Source organism: Pelodiscus sinensis, chromosome 14 (genome assembly GCF_052426305.1).
Source record: "Pelodiscus sinensis isolate ZL-2025 chromosome 14, ASM5242630v1, whole genome shotgun sequence".
Classification (NCBI taxonomy): domain Eukaryota; kingdom Metazoa; phylum Chordata; order Testudines; family Trionychidae; genus Pelodiscus; species Pelodiscus sinensis.
In genome coordinates, this window is record NC_143065.1 from 38334624 (window position 1) to 38352326 (window position 17703).

The 17703-nt window shown below is 52.2% G+C and overlaps 1 protein-coding gene across 2 annotated transcripts; it reads right to left on the reverse strand.

The window, feature by feature from the left end:
• Window positions 1–1070: 1070 nt before the first annotated feature.
• Window positions 1071–11599, reverse strand: LYSMD4 (LysM domain containing 4). 2 transcript variants are annotated; one of them, XM_014576617.4, is made up of 3 exons: window positions 11457–11599; window positions 6717–6994; window positions 1071–4281 (listed from the first exon to the last, which is right to left on the reverse strand). In XM_014576617.4, the coding sequence occupies exons 2-3, from the start codon at window positions 6984–6986 to the stop codon at window positions 3631–3633; spliced, it is 921 nt and encodes a 306-aa protein (XP_014432103.2). In that variant the 5' UTR covers window positions 6987–6994; window positions 11457–11599; the 3' UTR covers window positions 1071–3630. The 2 variants fall into 2 exon arrangements, with proteins under 2 accessions (XP_014432103.2, XP_075753070.1); XM_075896955.2 differs by lacking the exon at window positions 11457–11599 and adding an exon at window positions 10562–10682.
• Window positions 11600–17703: the final 6104 nt, after the last annotated feature.

Consider the following 17703-nt stretch of genomic DNA (forward strand, 5'->3'; position numbering starts at 1 on the left):
TTTGGAGAAGCCGCTTTTATTGTAACAGATCTGGTCATGGCGGAAGGAGATGGGCGTGGCGCACTCACACCTAGGAATGGGGATTATCATCCCAAAAGAGCAGTTCTGCGAAAGTGGCACCACCTACATCAGCAGCTCAGTTCACCATTGAGCCTCCACAGTATTTAAGTCAGCGGTTCTCGACCTGTTTACCACTGTGGGCCTTATATGCAGCTCTGTGTGTTAGGTGGGTCTACATCCGACTACATGTTTGACCTTGAGGCTGTCACATGGGCCAAACGCTTGTGCTGATTGGGCCACAAGCACCTTGCAAGCCACAGTTGCAATCCACTGCTTCAAATATGCTACTTTGTATTGCTGTTAGCCATGTTGGCTTAGCGGGGGCGAGAGCACCTGTGCTACATTCTGTTCCTCTGTGTGCGCCAACAGAATTGTTTCCGGGTGTCCAAATATTTTCACCCAAGTAACTCCATGAAGGCAAGACCCCTGACAGCATAGGTATCAAAGAGGGGACAATTTAACCTGCAAATATGTTAGGTGGTGGTCTCTGACAAAGGAGGAATCCAGCCTGATTCTGCAGTGCTAGGCTGGTTTTTTTCCTCCTGGCTGGCAGTTTGACAGATGACTTTAAAAACTGAAGATGCTTGATAAGACGTCACTGCAACACAGCAAACCAGGGTGATTTTTATAATCCTGTTTCAGAGCAGAACTGTCAACGTTCCGGTCTGCGTTCTACGGTGAGAAACTCGGGTCTGAATTTGATGTTTTCCGTGTTGGCACTGAACAGGAATGTACATACTAAATACACTTAAGATTTTTAGCCAGCATTCTGCAGTTTGGAACTGGATTTGCAAGGATATTTTGTTCCCACACATAATGACCGTAGTATTCTGCTTTCTTTGTGATTACAGTGTTGCTGTAAATATTTACAATTGAAAGACATTCTTCATCAGACCCATGTCTAGCCATGGTTCTGTCTTACATTTTGCTTTTCTTTATAAGGCAAACTGTGACATAAAATGCATGCACTGTTCAGATAATGCTGTGAAAGTAACAGACAGCAGTCCAGAACCGCTCCCATTATGCTTTTATTGAATTTCTCTTCATTTAGAAATGTAACATTAGCCCATAGAAGAGACCCTTCTTCCTTCACAGAAGAAAAATATTATTGTAAATGGATACAGCTGGCTTGAAGACATCAGATGTTCTAGGTACCTTTGTAAAAGAAATTCTGTTACCTCAAACCCCCATGAACCCTAAAGAGCTTCCCACAGGAAGAATTAGTGTTAAGCCATGATACCAAGAAACAAATAGAAAGGTGCTGTTTACTTGATTCATTGTACTTTCCGGCTCCTGTTGCAGCAAGAAGCTGGTTTTTCAGATGCTTTTCATTTGAGTCATTACAAATAACTGTGTAAATGCTGTCTGTGTATTTGCCTCATGCCAGGAGACGATAGTGTCAGCAATAAATATCTTAACGAGACATAATTTCTCTCTCTTGATTTTTAACTTCAACACGCAACTCAGAACCTTAGACAAGACTATCCATCAGCACTTGAATTAGTTGGAGACAAATGGCTGGTACTAACACTGTCATAAGTTTAAGATACAAGTTTCCTTCAGCTTGCCTTGTCACTTGAGTATTTGTGACAACAGTGCCCTCTAGTGACAACAGCAGGCAATTCATCCAACAAATCATTTCGGAAGTTATTTTTTCACACTATCCTTTCCTGCTTAATGTTGCTAGATTTTTTTAAATTGACTCTTGTATCTGAATAGCTGAAAGAGAAAAACCTTTCTCTGTATTTTGCATTAAACTTATGTGTTTTCTAATGAGCATCTTATTAATCTGTGATTTGCACAATGTTACAACCGTACTAATTCTATAACACCGATTAAACGCCATTTAACATCCTTACTCCAGCCCATAGGGCTCCTGCCCCCCAACCCCACACTCCTATCCGCAGCAGGTGTGGGCTCCCCACAGACAGAGCAGAGCAGCCCCTGCCCACAGGGTGCCCGGTGTCCTCGTGGACAGAGGTTGCTCTGGATGCCGGAGCAGCTCCTGTCAGTGGCAGACCTGCTGGTTACCGGAACTGGTAGGCATTTCCTGTTTAGGATGATGCTTACCTGTTAATTGGTTCATCTTTCACATCCCTAATCTAGACCTGGAGAAAAGTCTAACTTCCTTAAAGTTTTCGTTACACTGAACATTAGCTTACATCTAGGCAATATGTTATGGGGATTTTGCTCATGTTATGCGCACTGTTTCTGTATAAAATGTCAATTTCTACGGCAGTTTGTAGCCATGAGATACAGTTCTGCATTGACTTTAAAAATCACTTCATCAATTTAAGAGGCTTTTACTCCAGAGTCAAACTACCCAAAGCTTAGTCTTCATCCACATTCAGAGCATATACTGCAAGGAGCCTTTTCATGAATTCAACATTTACTGTACATCAGTCTTTAAAAAATACACCTGAAACCTGTGGGCCAGAATGCATCAAGAATTTCTTAGTCTGTCATAACCATGAGTCACTCAAGAGACCTTACTTTAGGATGGAGATGAGAAACATGGCTAACTACACAGGCGCTAAAATTTGTCTGGGGTAGGTTTTCAGTCCCCAAGCTACATGTTATGCTGCTTCTTTTAAACTCCTGAAATACTGGGGGCTCGTTTCCCCTGCCTTTTTATTACTGTACAAAATAGAAAACTCCTCCCTGCCCCTTGTAAGAGCAGGGACACACTGTTTAGACTGAAATGCGGTGTTTGAGGAAGCCAATTGTGCAAAGAAAGACGTATGGATTGCCCACAAGTGCATGAAGGTACTAAAGCCACCAGACCAACTGACACTAGTTTCAAGCTTTCTGGGGGGCAAGTGAGCCAGACGTTGCTGGAGGATTGGACTATGTGGCTGAACATGACTATTGCTATCATGGTTTAATAGGGCAGTTATCCCTCATTAACAGCCTTTAAGTACCAGTTCTGCAGCAAGTTCTGGCCTGACCAGGTACCTGTGTGGAGCCCTACTGAGGTCACAGGGACTCCGTGTACAGACAGACCCTTTACGGCGCTCACGGTAGCTTAATACTGGCATAGATCAGAATAAAGTGATATGAAGGTTTCAAGTGTCCTGGTTTGTATTAGCACCACAGCTACTTTATCCCACTACAAAGCCATCTGGGGGGCTAAATAGGCAAGGCCCCTCGCTTCTGCCAGATGCAAAATGTTGCTTTTAGTTCTTGGGGGGGGGGGGAGGAATGTTCCATCTATACAAGCAGTGTCTTCTCACCAGCACTGAGACTGCATCACTCCAATCCATAAACCCTACAGTATTCCAGAGCACCGTTCTATCTGCCTACTTCAGATTTTTAGACAAGGCCACTCATGAGAGGTACCTGCCACACAGAATAAGTTGAGGCAAGCAGCTTGCCCTTGGAAGGGTTTATCAACGTGGAGCCAATTGGCTGTTACCCTCAGTAAGCTACAAAACATCTTTATTCATTCAGAGAAAACATGTCTCTTGGGCAGGGGGCTGGACTTGACCTCGAGTCTCTTCCAGCCCTAGGATTCTATGATTCTATGTCACCCCATGTTCAGTCACGTGCGTTTGCTCACTTAGAAAAAAATTAGCCACCTGAATCCAGCCGTGCTGGAGTTACTGGTTTGTGGGCATCCGGGTCGAGAGGTGAGGCAGTAGTGTGCCGTGTCTCCCATTGAGGGGTTTCTACAACAGCCAGGTGCTGTGACAATTTCCCCACCAATTCAGGAGCGGGGCTATTCGAGGCAAAAGTTGCGTTTGCGGTATGGGCTGCCGCTCCAGTCTGCTGTGTTTTAACATAGACAATGTAAAATACTGGCAAGACTATGCCGATCAGGAGCATGATACAAACTGCATTCCACCACTGGATTCCACAGTCTGCACCATTGCTGGGCTCCTTCTGCCCCACTGAACGGGATGATGGGCCGTTTGGTGCTTCTGTGCAATAATCGGTGTTTAAATGGGCTTTTGATTTCACAGCATTCTCAATATTCTGGTCAATCCCCTTAAAGTAGTCACTCAGGAGTCTGCTTTCAGTACAGCTGCTGCCTGTGGCTCCTGCATCAGGCTCCGGGAGCTCAATGAGTGTCAGCCCAGCCTGGGAAGGCGCGTTCTGAGATTTTAATTCGTTGCTGATCTCCGTTAACAGCCCGTGGGCCTTGACAGGAATCTTGATGGACTTCAGAGCATACAAGTCCTGCTCGCGGATGAAGTTGTTGACGCGTTTGATATCTGCAACCTATGGAAATCAGAAAGGAGAAACACGTCACAATACTTTCTCCACTCTGACTCAAGAACAAAGCAGAAAAATACAAAACATCAAGAGCGAAAACAGAGACTGAAACCTACAAGCAGGAGTCTGGTTGCAGTCCTGATGGTATTCTGGTAGCCTCTAAATCTGCAGAGATTTCCTAGCAATCTCTCTTAAGACCCCAATAAATCTTATAAGTGATAGTACTTCACATATGGAAAGATGGAGCCTTCAAGACATGTTCCATAATATCTCAAGGGACCATCGGTTGTATTTGTTTTCAGCCTTGTCATTCCCATCCCCAGGTTTTTTATTGTTCCTGTCTTAACTTAGCTGGGGAAATCTTTCAGACCCTGGCCTAGCTGTTTGAAGAACAGGTTGTACCTCTAAAATCCGGCACTCTTTGGTATGGCAACATCCAGGAGCTGCACCACAGAACTGGCCAGGTTCGAGTGCTGCTCTGGCAGTGGGGGCCATGCCAGCAGCAGCGTGGCTGGCACAGGGGAGAGCGCAGCCCTGGCCAGGTCCAGGAGCAGAGCCCCGTGGCTGGGGCTCGCACCCAGGTGCAAGGTTGACAGCTGGGAAACAGCCTTGACCTCCCCTAGTCTGACACACTCTGTGGTTTGGGACCACTCAGGTGCTGGGGTGCCAGACCAGGGCGGTCCCACCTGTATTTAAGCACTGCTGTTCTCAGTGCTGTGCTGGTTGTTTAACCAAGGAGCCTACATCTCATCTTCAAAAACGATGGATGGAACCAGAGTTGGGGGAGGCACAAAGGTGCCTCAAGATCAGAAGTGTGTGGGGGAGGAGGAGCAGGACCGACTAGAAGGGCAATGTAACAAATTCACCAACTGACACACAGCATTTTCCAAGCATTATTTTCGTCTCTGCTAGACCCATTACCGCACTAGGGTCTGCGCATTTTTGCCCTGAAAATCAGTCTAAGAAATCAATAAATTCCTCTTTAAAAAAAAAAAAAAAAAAAAAAAAAAGCACCATCCTTTCTTCTTCCTAAATGAGCCAATATGCACCATCAGCTGCATCTTCGTTGCCTGGGCCAGGTATTGTACAGCCTCATTTTTAAATATGTAAATACATCACAGGAAGCCGCTGCAGCAAGAGTCCCTTTATCAGCGTAGCGGATGCCCAATGGCTTTTTCTTTGCCAGTTGGCTGGCAGCCAGCACTGACGATACAAGCCAGCGATCCGCACCGGTAAGGTGGCAGCTGGCGACAGAAGGAGGAGAGGAGAAAGCAGGATACCTATTTTTCTATTCACTTTCTCAACTCCATTCATGATTTTATATCCCCGTGCGTAGTTTGCTTGTAACATAACCAGCCCAAATCTCTTTAGACTCTCCTTGTAGAGAAATCCTTCCATGTCCTTGCTCCTCTTTGTTGTTTCCAGTTTTGCTGTGTGCTTTTTGAGGTGGAGCTTTTGAGAATCGATATTCAAGGTGTGGGTGCACCATGAATTTCTGTTACACCCTTATGACATTGTCTGTTTTCTTTTCATCCCTCTCCTCATGCTTCCTAACACTGTTACCCTTTCTGACCACAGCTCCACACTGAGCAGATGTTTTTAAATAAATAGCCACAGTAAGCCAAAGATTTTTCTTGGTGGTAACAGCTAATCTGGAGTCTATCTGTGTAAATGTATTTCTCCCCCCCCCCCCCCCCCCGCCAGGTGCATTACTTCGCACTTATCAACCTTGAATTTCATCTGCCATTTTGTTACCCAGCCACCTCGGTTTATGAGATTCCTATGAGCTAGAGCCTATTGTTCTGTTAAACTAACAGAATGTAAGCTCCTTATCATTAGCACTACTCATATTGGGTCTGGGGCTGAATACACCTTCCTTGTGTTGTTATAAGCCTTGTTTGCACCCTGCATCACCTTGGTTTATAGCCAGGTATCAAATCAATAAATACAGGACACAGAGTCACCTTTCTGGGTCAGACCACTGGAACATTCATGTGCATAGACACTAAGGCTATGTCTAAATTACATCTCTCTTTCGAAAGAGGGATGTAAATTAGATTGAAATTGCAAATGAAGCCGGGATTTGAATTTGCATAATGGCCACCACGTGTTCTTTCGAAAACGGGGATTTTGGGAAAAAGCCCGTTTTCAAAAGATCCTATATTCCTCAAAAAACGAGTACAGGATCTTTCGAAAAAGGGGAGGGGAGTCTGAAAAAAACCCCCACCTCTAGACACCAGTTTCACTTTCGAAAAGCCCTTATGCAAACGAAGCGTGGAAAATTCAAATCCTGGCTTCATTTGCAATTTTGATCTGTGTAATTTACGTCCCTCTTTCGAAAGAGGGATGCAGTTCAGACAAGCCCTAAGCATGAAACAAATAGAAAAATAAGACTAAGGGCAGAAATGAAAGCAGCTGCCTCCTCTAGCTGTGGCTCTTACTTTACAGCCATACTGCAGGGCTAGCTTGTTGAGGTTATCGCCCTCCATGAGCTCTCGTTCCAGGAGCACCACGTTCCCTTTCTCTTGGGCAGCACTGCACTGCTGCGGCTCCTTGCCCCTTGGACGTAATTCCATGAAGTCAGATTCCTCCTCTGATGACTCATCCGGATCCAGGTGGCCATTTTGAAACACGTAAACGTGGCTGCTTGGATAATTATGGACAGTGACGGGAGCCTGGAAAGATCTGTTTCGTCCCCCATAGAGCCGCATGTTGTCGCCTAGGGCCAGTCAGAGAAAACAGCCATTTTAGTTTTACTGTAATGATATAAAAGGGTTATTTACCAACAGGCAGAACCGTGACCAGAGCTCAAAAGCACAGCAGCCTGGCAAGAGATGCGCACCATTAAGCCAGGGCACAGCTGATAGACAGCTCTCAGCAGCACAATACTCGGCAACGTGCATCACTCAGAGTGACGTCTGTGTCTACTTCAGTAAGGGAGACTGTCACTGTTACAACTCATGAAGCCTGGAAGGTTTCTTCACTGCCAGGACAACTTTCCATACTGCTACCATGCTCATTTTTCATAGGAGCTCATTCCAGCAATTCTAGGCTAGCGTCCTGCTGATCTTGTGGCTGGATGACTTTGCTTAGGATAAAACATCAGGTTTCCAGAACCTAGCAGGGTAAATATCGGTTAATTGAATAGTCGAGTAACCTCATGAATTCTTATTGGTTAATCAACTATTCTATAGTCCCCGGGGCTGGGGCTGGCAGCCACTGTATCAAAGGCAGCAGTGCAGGGTGTCAGGTGGGAGCTTGTCCGCAGTTTAAAAACCAACGCCCCTTGTGGACCGGCTGCCTATTTCCCAGCGGAGGGTGGTAGCAGCCCTTGTCTAAGGTGGATCTGAGCTCCCAGACTCTGCATAAGCTGGAACTGAGACAGGCTGCCTGCCTGCCTGGCTCCAAATACACTTGAAATGCAAAGCCACAGCAGGAGTAGGTTCTGGACCCAGTGTGAGCCAGAACTGAGCAGTGCTGCCTGCTAAAATATGTACAGGCACGGGTGGGGTGAGGGAAATGCATGTCGCCTATAACATTAACCTATAAGCTTTTGTTTATCGGTTAATCGACTAGACTATTACATCCCTAGAACCTAGCGCGGGTTTGTTAGTGTCACCGTGTTCGACTGCAGCCCCATGCAGCCGTGTGATCGTTTTGTACGTCCTGGCTTGGCTGCTTCATCACAGAATGCTGACTGGTGGTTTCCTGGCACCCAGCCCCATTTACATGTATGGGGAAGGAATGTGTCTTTTAAGCAGTTTGATCTGATCAATATGATTGATATTTAACATCAGCCTGAAGCAATCAAGATTATTTCACCTTACAAATTAAGTAAAATAAAACAAGTGCTTGCCCCAAAAGTGTGTTGAGGGCAAAGCAACTATGCTGAAATGATTGTGAAACCAATGTTGGTCTAGTTGGGGATTGCAATAGAAATCTATTGCTTCCTGAATTATGGGTAGGAACAAAACCTGTTCTAAACTCATGCTGATCCCCCAACTTTAATGGGTCTGTGCAGAGATAAATTTCCTACTTCAGGCTATGATTCTGCATTATTAACACGGCATGTAGCTCTCAAAGAGCCACGTATGAGGTACTCTACAAACACACACAAACCTGCTACAAAAGGTCATGCTCTAGTAGGATCCTATTGCGCAATATATAAAGATCCTCTTTAAGAGTCTGACCTTTGGCCGAGAAGCAATAAGGAAAGCAAACCGGCAGAGCGGAGTGATGTATCCACGATTTAAGTTCACTTTCTTGTGAGCGTTCTTTCAGCCACCGGGACTTTGTGTGTGATTTCTCCCTGTAGGGTAAGAATTTGTTCCTGCGCACTCAAAACAAGCCAGGGTGTTTCTGTTCAGTGTGAGCCAGTGTAGGGCAGAATTCTGTCTCAGCCTGCACCTGCACAAAGCCCTGCAAGTCACCCCTGTCTGGTAACGAGACGGGCTCTAATCCTGCTCAGTTTCGTTATTTCCCAGAGCAGCAAAGTCCTGATTCCTGCTCCTGTCCTTTAATACAAAGCTGTCTGGGACTCCTATGTGGCTTTCAGCAGGGCGGTGTGGGAGCCACTCAGTACAGAGGGAGAGCACAGGGTGTGACCCCGGTGGACTTTAGCCCATTCTCCACCGCTGCCTGCTGGGAGAAGTCACCCGTAGAAGCTGCTAAAGGGAAGGCTGTAGCTGGGGATGGCCCTGGAGAGGGCTCGGTTAATGGGGTAGCCCCTCAACTCCCTAGGTCAGCCAGCATAAAGCACAGCGGATTGGGGGGGGCATGCTTGAGGCAGTGATGTAATCTGAGGTGTGCTTGGCACCAAGCGGGCACGCAGGGCCTGGCACCAGAGAAACCAGACCAGCATCTCCCTGGGGGGAAGGGGGGGACTGAGCAGTGAGAGCTGGGGCAAAGCAAGAGGGAACAGGGTGTGGTTCCCCCAGCCTTGCATGCTCCTCTTAGGAAATAAGTCATTGCCCGCAGGGGCCCACCACTCCCCCCGCCCTCTTCTCCCAGTTCCCTGCTCCAGCTCCCAGAAGGACAGGAGCGACCAGCCAACTGTCCCGGCCCCTGTCGCGAGGAACCAAGGACCAACCCCCACCCCAGCGCCGGGCAGAGCAAGGTCCCATCGGGCCCTAAGGATGAACAGGTTGGGGGGTCCTGCCACGTAGTAAAACAAGCAAATCCCCCCCCCCCACCACCACGTGCTGGGGGCCTTAAACCATCGCTTAGGCCGAGCCCTGGCTCCGCCTCCAGCACAGTGTGTGGGGCGGGGGGGGGGGGGCGGGGGAAGAGAGCCCATCAGCCCCGCCCACGGGGGGGCAGGAGAGTCCACCAGTCCTGCCCCGGGAGGGGGGGGGGCGGCGAACAGGAGATCCCACCAGCCCTTTGGGGGGGGTAAGGAGATCCCATCAACCCTGCCTGCGAGGGGGGGGGGAAACAGGAGAGCCCACCAGCCCTTTGGGGGGGGTAAGGAGATCCCACCAGCCCTTTGGGGGGGGGGTAAGGAGATCCCATCAACCCTGCCCGCGAGGGGGGGGGAAACAGGAGAGCCCACCAGCCCTTTGGGGGGGGTAAGGAGATCCCATCAGCCCTGCCCGTGGGGGGGGGGGGGGACAGGAGATCCCACCAGCCCTTTGGGGGGGGGTAAGGAGATCCCACCAGCCCTTTGGGGGGGGGGGGGTAAGGAGATCCCATCAGCCCTGCCCGCGGGGGGGGGTAAGGAGATCCCACCAGCCCTTTGGGGGGGGTAAGGAGATCCCACCAGCCCTTTGGGGGGGGGTAAGGAGATCCCATCAGCCCTGCCCGCGAGGGGGGGGACGAACAGGAGATCCCATCAGCCCTTTGGGGGGGGGGGTAAGGAGATCCCATCAGCCCTTTGGGGGGGGGGTAAGGAGATCCCACCAGCCCTTTGGGGGGGGGGTAAGGAGATCCCACCAGCCCTTTGGGGGGGGGGTAAGGAGATCCCATCAGCCCTTTGGGGGGGGGTAAGGAGATCCCATCAGCCCTGCCCGCGAGGGGGGGGACGAACAGGAGATCCCACCAGCCCTTTGGGGGGGGGTAAGGAGATCCCATCAGCCCTTTGGGGGGGGGTAAGGAGATCCCATCAGCCCTTTGGGGGGGGGTAAGGAGATCCCACCAGCCCTTTGGGGGGGGGGGGTAAGGAGATCCCACCAGCCCTTTGGGGGGGGGTAAGGAGATCCCATCAGCCCTTTGGGGGGGGGTAAGGAGATCCCATCAGCCCTGCCCGCGGGGGGGGGCTCGGACCCCCACCCCTCAGCTCAGCCCTTACCCTGAGGGCGGGGGCAGCCCCCACTCAGGAGTTACCACCCCTCGGCGCCTCGGCTCTCCGGCTCCGGCCCCACTCACACTCACCCCCGCTGTCTGCCTCGCCAGGCGCGCCGATTGGCCGGCCCCGCGCAAGGCGGGGCAGAGGGGCGCCGCGCGGCCAATCAGCGCCGAAGCCAGGCGGGGCGCTGGGGGAGTGAGGTTCGGTTGAGCGGTCAGCGCTGGCCCGTGTTCGGGGTGGGCGGGGCAGCGTTAAAGGGCCCGCGTCTCCCCAGGGTCCCTGTGCCCGCCCGCTCCCCTCCCGGCGGCTGCCGCCCCCAGCCGGGCAGAGCTGGGCGCCTGGAGCCCGCCCCCCCGCAACTGACCGGCCTGCAGCGCGCAGGGGCCGGCACCCCGTGGTGCTCTGTGCCGAGAGCCCCGCTGCAGGCTGGCACAAGGACGGGGCTGGGGGGGGGCTGGCCCCGGGTGCATCGTACTGGGGGGGGGCCCGGGTGCATCGTACTGGGGGGGGGGGGCCCGGGTGCATCGTACTGGGGGGCGGGGGGGGGCCGCAATTAATATTTTGCCTCGTGCACAAAACGCGCTTGGCCCCAGCAAGGCTGCTTGACAAGGAGCCCGGGCCGTGCCCAGCCAGCGCCTCTCACCGCCCCCCAGTGTCAGGCCTGCCACGGGGTGGGGGAACTGGGGCAGCTGCCCCGGGGCTGGGGGGGGCACAGCATGCGCTGGGCAGTGCGCTGGGCTGCCTGTGGGAGGCTGGCCTGGTGCTCTCCACCCAAAGCTCTGCCCCCCCCCACACACACTTTACCCAGGGCCCCACGGAGGGTGTCCGTGCTCCCCCCCCCCCCCCAAAGACCAGTTATCAGGGAGGCACAAATTCATCATCCATGCCAGCTCCCTACCTGAGTCCGGTGGCTGCTGAGCCCAGCCCTGAGCTGTGTGGCGGGAGGGGAGGGGAAGCGCAGCAAGGGACAGGTAGCAGCTAGGGCAGGGCCTCTGGGGAAGAGGCAGGCTGGGGTTTTGGGAGCAACGGGTGGAGCAGAGGTGGGGCACGCTGCAGGCCGGGAGAGGTTCCAACATGCCGGCTGCAGCGTCTTGTGTTGTAAATATTACCGCGTTAGCCACCGCCGCGCTCATGAGTCAGTGCTAAGCTTCTCGCCACCCCCCACACCAACTGGCAGCCCAGAATGGGCAGCTGAGGCAAAGCCATAGTGTGAGGTCACGTGGCGGCTTTGACAAAAGCTTTGGAGAACCGTTTTTGGGTTGTGAGCTGCTGACCCACAAAAAAAATCGAGGGGGGCGGGCCACACACAAGTGAAAACAAAACCCTCACTGATGTGCCCCCTTCCCCCAACTGAGGCGGAAGACACCCCCCCCCCCAACACACACACACACAGGCGGAAGACACCCCCCCCCCCAACACACACACACAGCGTCCCCTTGTACACCAGAGCCTAAAGGGGCCCAGCCTAGTAGAGTTTGTGTGCTCCAGCCCCACGAGGCGAGGCCAGCAGGGGGCTGGAACGCCAGTGCCTGTGCCCCAATGCTATGGCGGGGAGGGGGACTGTGTCTTAGGGGCTGGATCCAGACAAGCCCTGGGCCACATCTGGCACCCCGGCTTGAGGTTTCCCCAACCCGGCTTAGACACCACTCCCCAATCTTCTCCCCCAGCCCAGCCTTAGGGCAAGGCGGTTGCCTTGGGCCCTGCTCTGTGTATGTACAGATTCTTTGGCCGGGCCTGATGTTCAGTTCTCTGCACAAAGCCTTCCCTCTCCCCCAGGTTTGAGCCTATTGACCTGGCCTGGGGGGTGGCAGTGCTGGTGCACGCTGCTTTCTGGACCACTGCACAACTGCCAGGTGGGCTCGCTGCGTGGGGAGCAGGGAGGCGGCTGCACGGCTGGGTAGCCCCGTCAGCCAGAGGGCCAAAGCGGAGACAGGCTCTGGCGGTGGGCTTGGCTGGGGAGCACAGGCGGCTCGGTTCCTGAGTAACTGAGGCACAGTGGCTGGAGCAGCCTCAGCAGAGTGCTGGGCAGGGCTGGCCTGATCCGCAAGGCAGGGGAAGCTGCTTGGAGCCGGAATCAGAGGGTGGGCTGTAAGCAGGCCCCAGAGAGCCGGGTAGACATCAAGCTGGGAGCCGGCTCACCTCGGCAGAGCCCACCTGTGAGGCCCCAGCCTTAGGCCAAAATGCCGCATCCTCAGGGTCCCGCACTGTGTCTGGGTGATGTCACCATGATGTCACATTTATGCACGGCTGGGCCCCGCTGTCAATGTGCTACCTTGGGCCCTGCAAACGCTTTGGTTGGGTCTTCCTTCCCCCTCCCCACACCCGGACAGGTCTTGGCAACATTATCCAGTACTTTACCTGAGTCTACATGGGACCCCTTTGGAAGCTCTGAATCTAGCCCAAGCTCAGTGCAGACGCACACTCCCGGACGGTGAAGACACTAGGACACATGATATTGAACCCCCATATTCCAAGTGTCCCCAAACTTTCCACTGCCACGAAATGGGCCTGAAAGATCATGTGAAATAGCTCTGGTCTGTGTATGCCTGCTGAAGTTTTTGACGCTGTCCCAAGACAGGATGCTGGGTTAGATGGACCATTGGGCTGAGCCAGTATGGCTAGGACCCTGGCCTAGTCGCTGAGATTAGCTAGACTGCTCAAGCTGGCAGTTCTTAGGTCTGTATGTTTGGGGCGTTCTGCCATGTGTCGTTGAGTCCGGAATTCACGTCCATCTTAAAAGAAACCCTGACGTTGCTCTTTGGGGATGCGTAATTTGACAGATATTTTCAGTCTTTGTGTGCGATTACAAGAGCAATGGAAAGAGCACAACAAAAGCAGGGGCCCCAGGAGGGTGCGGGGCCTGAGTGTACGTTATCTGTAACAGTCTGCACTGAAATGCACCCAAAATGGTTGAGCGTCTGAGCCAACGGCGGAGTCCAACCAAGAGACATTTAAAGGGGCAGTACAGACATCCCAGCTGTGTACACTGGAAAGATGGAGGAGAGCCGTCTAGGACTAACCCCTGCATACTTCAACCCTCCATTTGCCATCAGCTCATACACGGATTTGCCCTCTTGCCTGACAGCCCTGGCTTTTCGGAACAAGCGGCGCTAATCCCAACCACACTGGCCTTCCCTGTTATTTCAGTATTAGCATTGGCCATGGGAGCCAGCGGTGATGAATGGGCTTCCTTCTTGGGCTTCCTTCAGCTGCTCTTGAACAAGAATTAACAGTCAGGTATGGCCACGGGAGGGGTGGCCTGAGCAGCTGCAGCTCTCCGCTGCCAAGTTCGTGTTCCAGCAATGCCACCTCCCTCTCTCTCTCTCCCACTCACTGCTCTTAACTGGCTCCAGCGGCAGCCAGGCGAGTGCCTGCGGTCGGGGGGAGCTGATGAGGTGTATTCTGCACTGGTATGTTTCCTTTGGCCCACCCTGTTCAAAAAACAAGCTCAGTATAAACCCTTAACAAGCTCCACATGCCAGGCACCACCTTTTGGGGGGCGGCTAGACTAGCCCTACGCGCGGGGTGGGTTGCAATGTACAGGCGGGCCCTGCGTTTCCACATGCAGCTCAGAGCAAAGATGCCCCCGGCAGGGCCTTCGGGTTTCTTCCCGGGCCTGAGGAATCTGGGTGTCCTCTTTGCCCCCCCCTTCCCCAAACATGCGTAGGTTGCATCACTGGCCTCCTGGAAACAGTTAACTCCTTTCAGCTGTGCCCTCGCTCAGCCAGTGATGCACATAACAGCTCTGTGAACCGCTGGATTCCACAAGCACAGAGGCCGCATTCTTTTCCAAGAGGGAAGAACTCCCGCTTAGAGCTAACTCAGCGCCGGGACTGCTGCTTTAGAAAAACCTTCCGCCAGACAGACTTACCCTCAGAAAGCTGCTTTTAACCCCACGTGCTCTGCTAGTCCCCCCCCCCCCACCTGTTTTGGGAGCCAAATGCTGGGGAATCACATCCTGGAGGTGCAACAGAGATACTTAATGGTGCTACTCCAGATGCTCCCATGGCAGTCAGACTGGGACAGATGGGTCTTCCCTAGCTAATGGTTGCCACTGAGCTGTTGATAGAAAGTAAAAGGACAGAGCACCCAGGCTTACACCCTTAAACTGTTTAGGGGACTTAATTCCTAGGGACTGCAATGGGAGTTGCTTTGCAACTCTGAGCTCCAAACACCTCCACCTGGCTAAAAAGCATGATAATAGATACTAGCGAGGATGAATTAGCCCCTCTCCTCCCAACATGAGTTGTTGAAGGGTGATTCCTGTAGCATCAAGGTAGACTCTCTTCACATATTGGGGTGGAAGAAAGCAGCTCCAGACCCCCGACAACGGGTGTTGTGCGTTTGTTTTATTGGCCGTCATCACTGCCCCGCCTCTCACCTTTCGCCGGAGCCAGGGAAGGAGGCTCATGGACCCTGAAAGAGAGCTGAGCGCAGAGGCATCAAACCGGAGTTTTGGAGGGTATAGAAGGTGTTTAGATGCTTTCCTTCCAGGTTCAGTGCTGTGTGATCTTAGGATGGCCAGTGATGGAACAGTGGCAGGGACCTCCAGTGGATGTGCCATGAAGACAGAGAGGATTTCATGGGCAGGAACTACAGGTTGGTGGTCTGCTGGGGGAGAAGATTCTTGGATTGGAGGGACCAATTGTGACACTACTAAGAATCACTGAGGATCAGGAATTCCCTGGCAGACAGGTCTGGGAAACACCAGTGCCTTCATTTCTGGGTCCTAGAGAGAGCCGAATGCGCTGCCTGAAGCACAGCCTGAGGGAAGGGATTGGCTGTTGGGGTCTCTGGGAAGGGGACGGGATTGGGGGTGGAAGAGCAAGTCAGGCATAGGTGCACCAGTTTAATAATCCCGCCTAGGGCACCATAAATCCTAAGGACAGCCCTGATAACCCCCTCATCTGACCTCCTATATCGGTGTTTCACCACCTTTCCAGACTGCTGTACCCCTTTCAGGAGTCTGAGTTGTCTTGCGTCCACCTAAACTTCAAAACCCATTGTTTACAAAATGGGCCATAAGAATACAAAAGTGTCACCACACGCTATCACTCAACACGTTGCTTGCTTTCTTATTTTGTCTGTATGAAATATTAGTTTGTGTACACCTCACTAGTGCTTTTTATGCAGTGTTGTAAAACTAGGCAACTGTCAAGATGAGTTAATGTACCTCTTGGAAGACCTCTGGGTACCCCAAAAGGTATGGGCACTCCTGGCAGAGACCCACTGCCCTACATAACAGAGGTCAAAGACTTTCACCCAGCAATTCCTTCACTGAAGGGAATTATTCTTCTATACTGTATTGGCTAGTGAGCCCACTAACTTGACCATATGGCAACTGCCTAACGTCAGGCCCTGGGCCTCAGATTCAAAGTCTCTACAACCTCAGAATTTGGTGGTAGCTGTTATAGTAGCTCTAGCAGTCCCATATGAGAGACCCAACTGTGAAGCCCCCTTCTACATTTCCTCTGGTACGTTTGTGCTGAGAGCAACTCAAATCCTCCATGAGCATAAGGTGTGAGGACATACCACCACCAGCACCAGCATTAAACATCTGGGGGGAGGGGAGGAAGCCAGCACCCCTCCTGAGCCTGCTAGCACAGAGAGGTTAGAAGTTGTGGGGGGAGAGGCTGTGTTCTCTTAAAAATCACAGTAATCATCCTGGCCCAGCTCTTCAGAGGTACTTGGGCACCTTACTCGCATTGTAACCAGTAAAAGTTAGATGTTGAAATACCTCTGCTGGGCTGCTGAGTACCACTCCATGCACTTTAATTGAGTGAAAATTAAGAACTATTTACACAATGTGAAGTGCAACATAGAAAGGCAGAATTGAAGGTGGGACTTCTGCAGCTTAGTGCATGAGTCTCTCCCGCATGAGCTAAAAGCCAGCTGGCTGTACAGGCTGTAGAACAGACTCATTCTTCTTTCTGTACTGATCTCAGTGCCACTAGATGGGACAGTGCACCACACCCAGAAGGTGTGTGGGTTACACTAAGCACAGTAAAACATGCTCAATCCCAGAGGCATTGGCTGCTCTGTCCTCTAGTGGGAGAATACCTCTGGTGCTTTCCTCTGCTGCAATGCACTGACTCCCTTAGCACAGCTATGACTTGGCACGCTATATGCAGCCTATCGCTTATAATTAGGCTTGGAAGGATTCGATTTTCCACCGACACCTATCAACATTTACATATCGGCAAAGAAAGTCACTTGAGTCCTTATTAGTTTAAAAGTCCACTCATTTAGGCTCATTACAATGGAGTAGGGTAGTGTTTCCCAAACTATGGGCCACAGCCTGGTACCAGGCTGCGGGAAAAATATACCAGGCCTCAGCGTGGCTGCCAGGGTGCTCCGGGCTTCCAGAGTGCCCATGCAGTGCTGGGTCCCACAAGCCCTGGACCGGGCTGGGTGGAGGATGCAGCCGGATGTTCCGGGCTCCCGGCACAGAGGCGTAGCGAGGGGGGAGCGGGGGAGGAGGGCAGTTGCCCCTGGGCACCACGCTAGGCAGAGGCATAGTGAGGGGAAGGGACGGGGGGGGGGTAGTTGCCCCCGGGCGCCACACTGGGGAGGGGGGGTGCTGGGCTGGGGTGGGAGCAGAGCACACAGCACCATGAGTTGTGGCAAACCTGGTCTGTATGGAAATGCTCCCTGTAGGATTGTGCTACTTCTGATAGCAGTTTCTTATAGGAGCATTTCCTTACAATCATACCGATTAGAAAATGCTCCCTCTAAGGTAGCAGCTGTCGGGCCGCGTGCTCCCTGTGCAATCAAAGCTTCCAAGGCAGGGCCAAGTGGCAGGAGCAGCCACTGTAAAGGTAGGTTACCCTGCCTGGCTCTGAGGAAGGGGGAGAGGGATTGGGCTAGGGCAGGGAAGCAGGAGGTGCCTGGCTCTGGGAGATGGGCATTGGATTAGAGCGGGGGAGGGGGTGTTCTGGGGCAGAAGGGGCATTAGGTTGGAGCGGGGGGGGCTGGGGATGCCTGGATCTGGGGGAAGGGTGGGTGCATTGGGGACACTTATAATGTTTTAAATGGGGTACTTTATAAAAAACACGGCTTTAAACCAGTGTTTCTCAACCAGGCTGCGTCTAGATTGGCCATTTTTTCCGGAAAATCAGCCATTTTTCCAGAAAAACTTGCCAGCT

Coding starts and splice junctions, on each gene's coding strand:
- LYSMD4 (XM_014576617.4), bottom strand. CDS start 6,986: ATGCGGCTCTATGGGGGACGAAACAGATCTTTCCAGGCTCCCGTCACT. Junction 4,282..6,716: donor CCCTGCAGTATGGCTGTAAA/GTAAGAGCCACA, acceptor TGATTTCCATAG/GTTGCAGATATCAAACGCGT.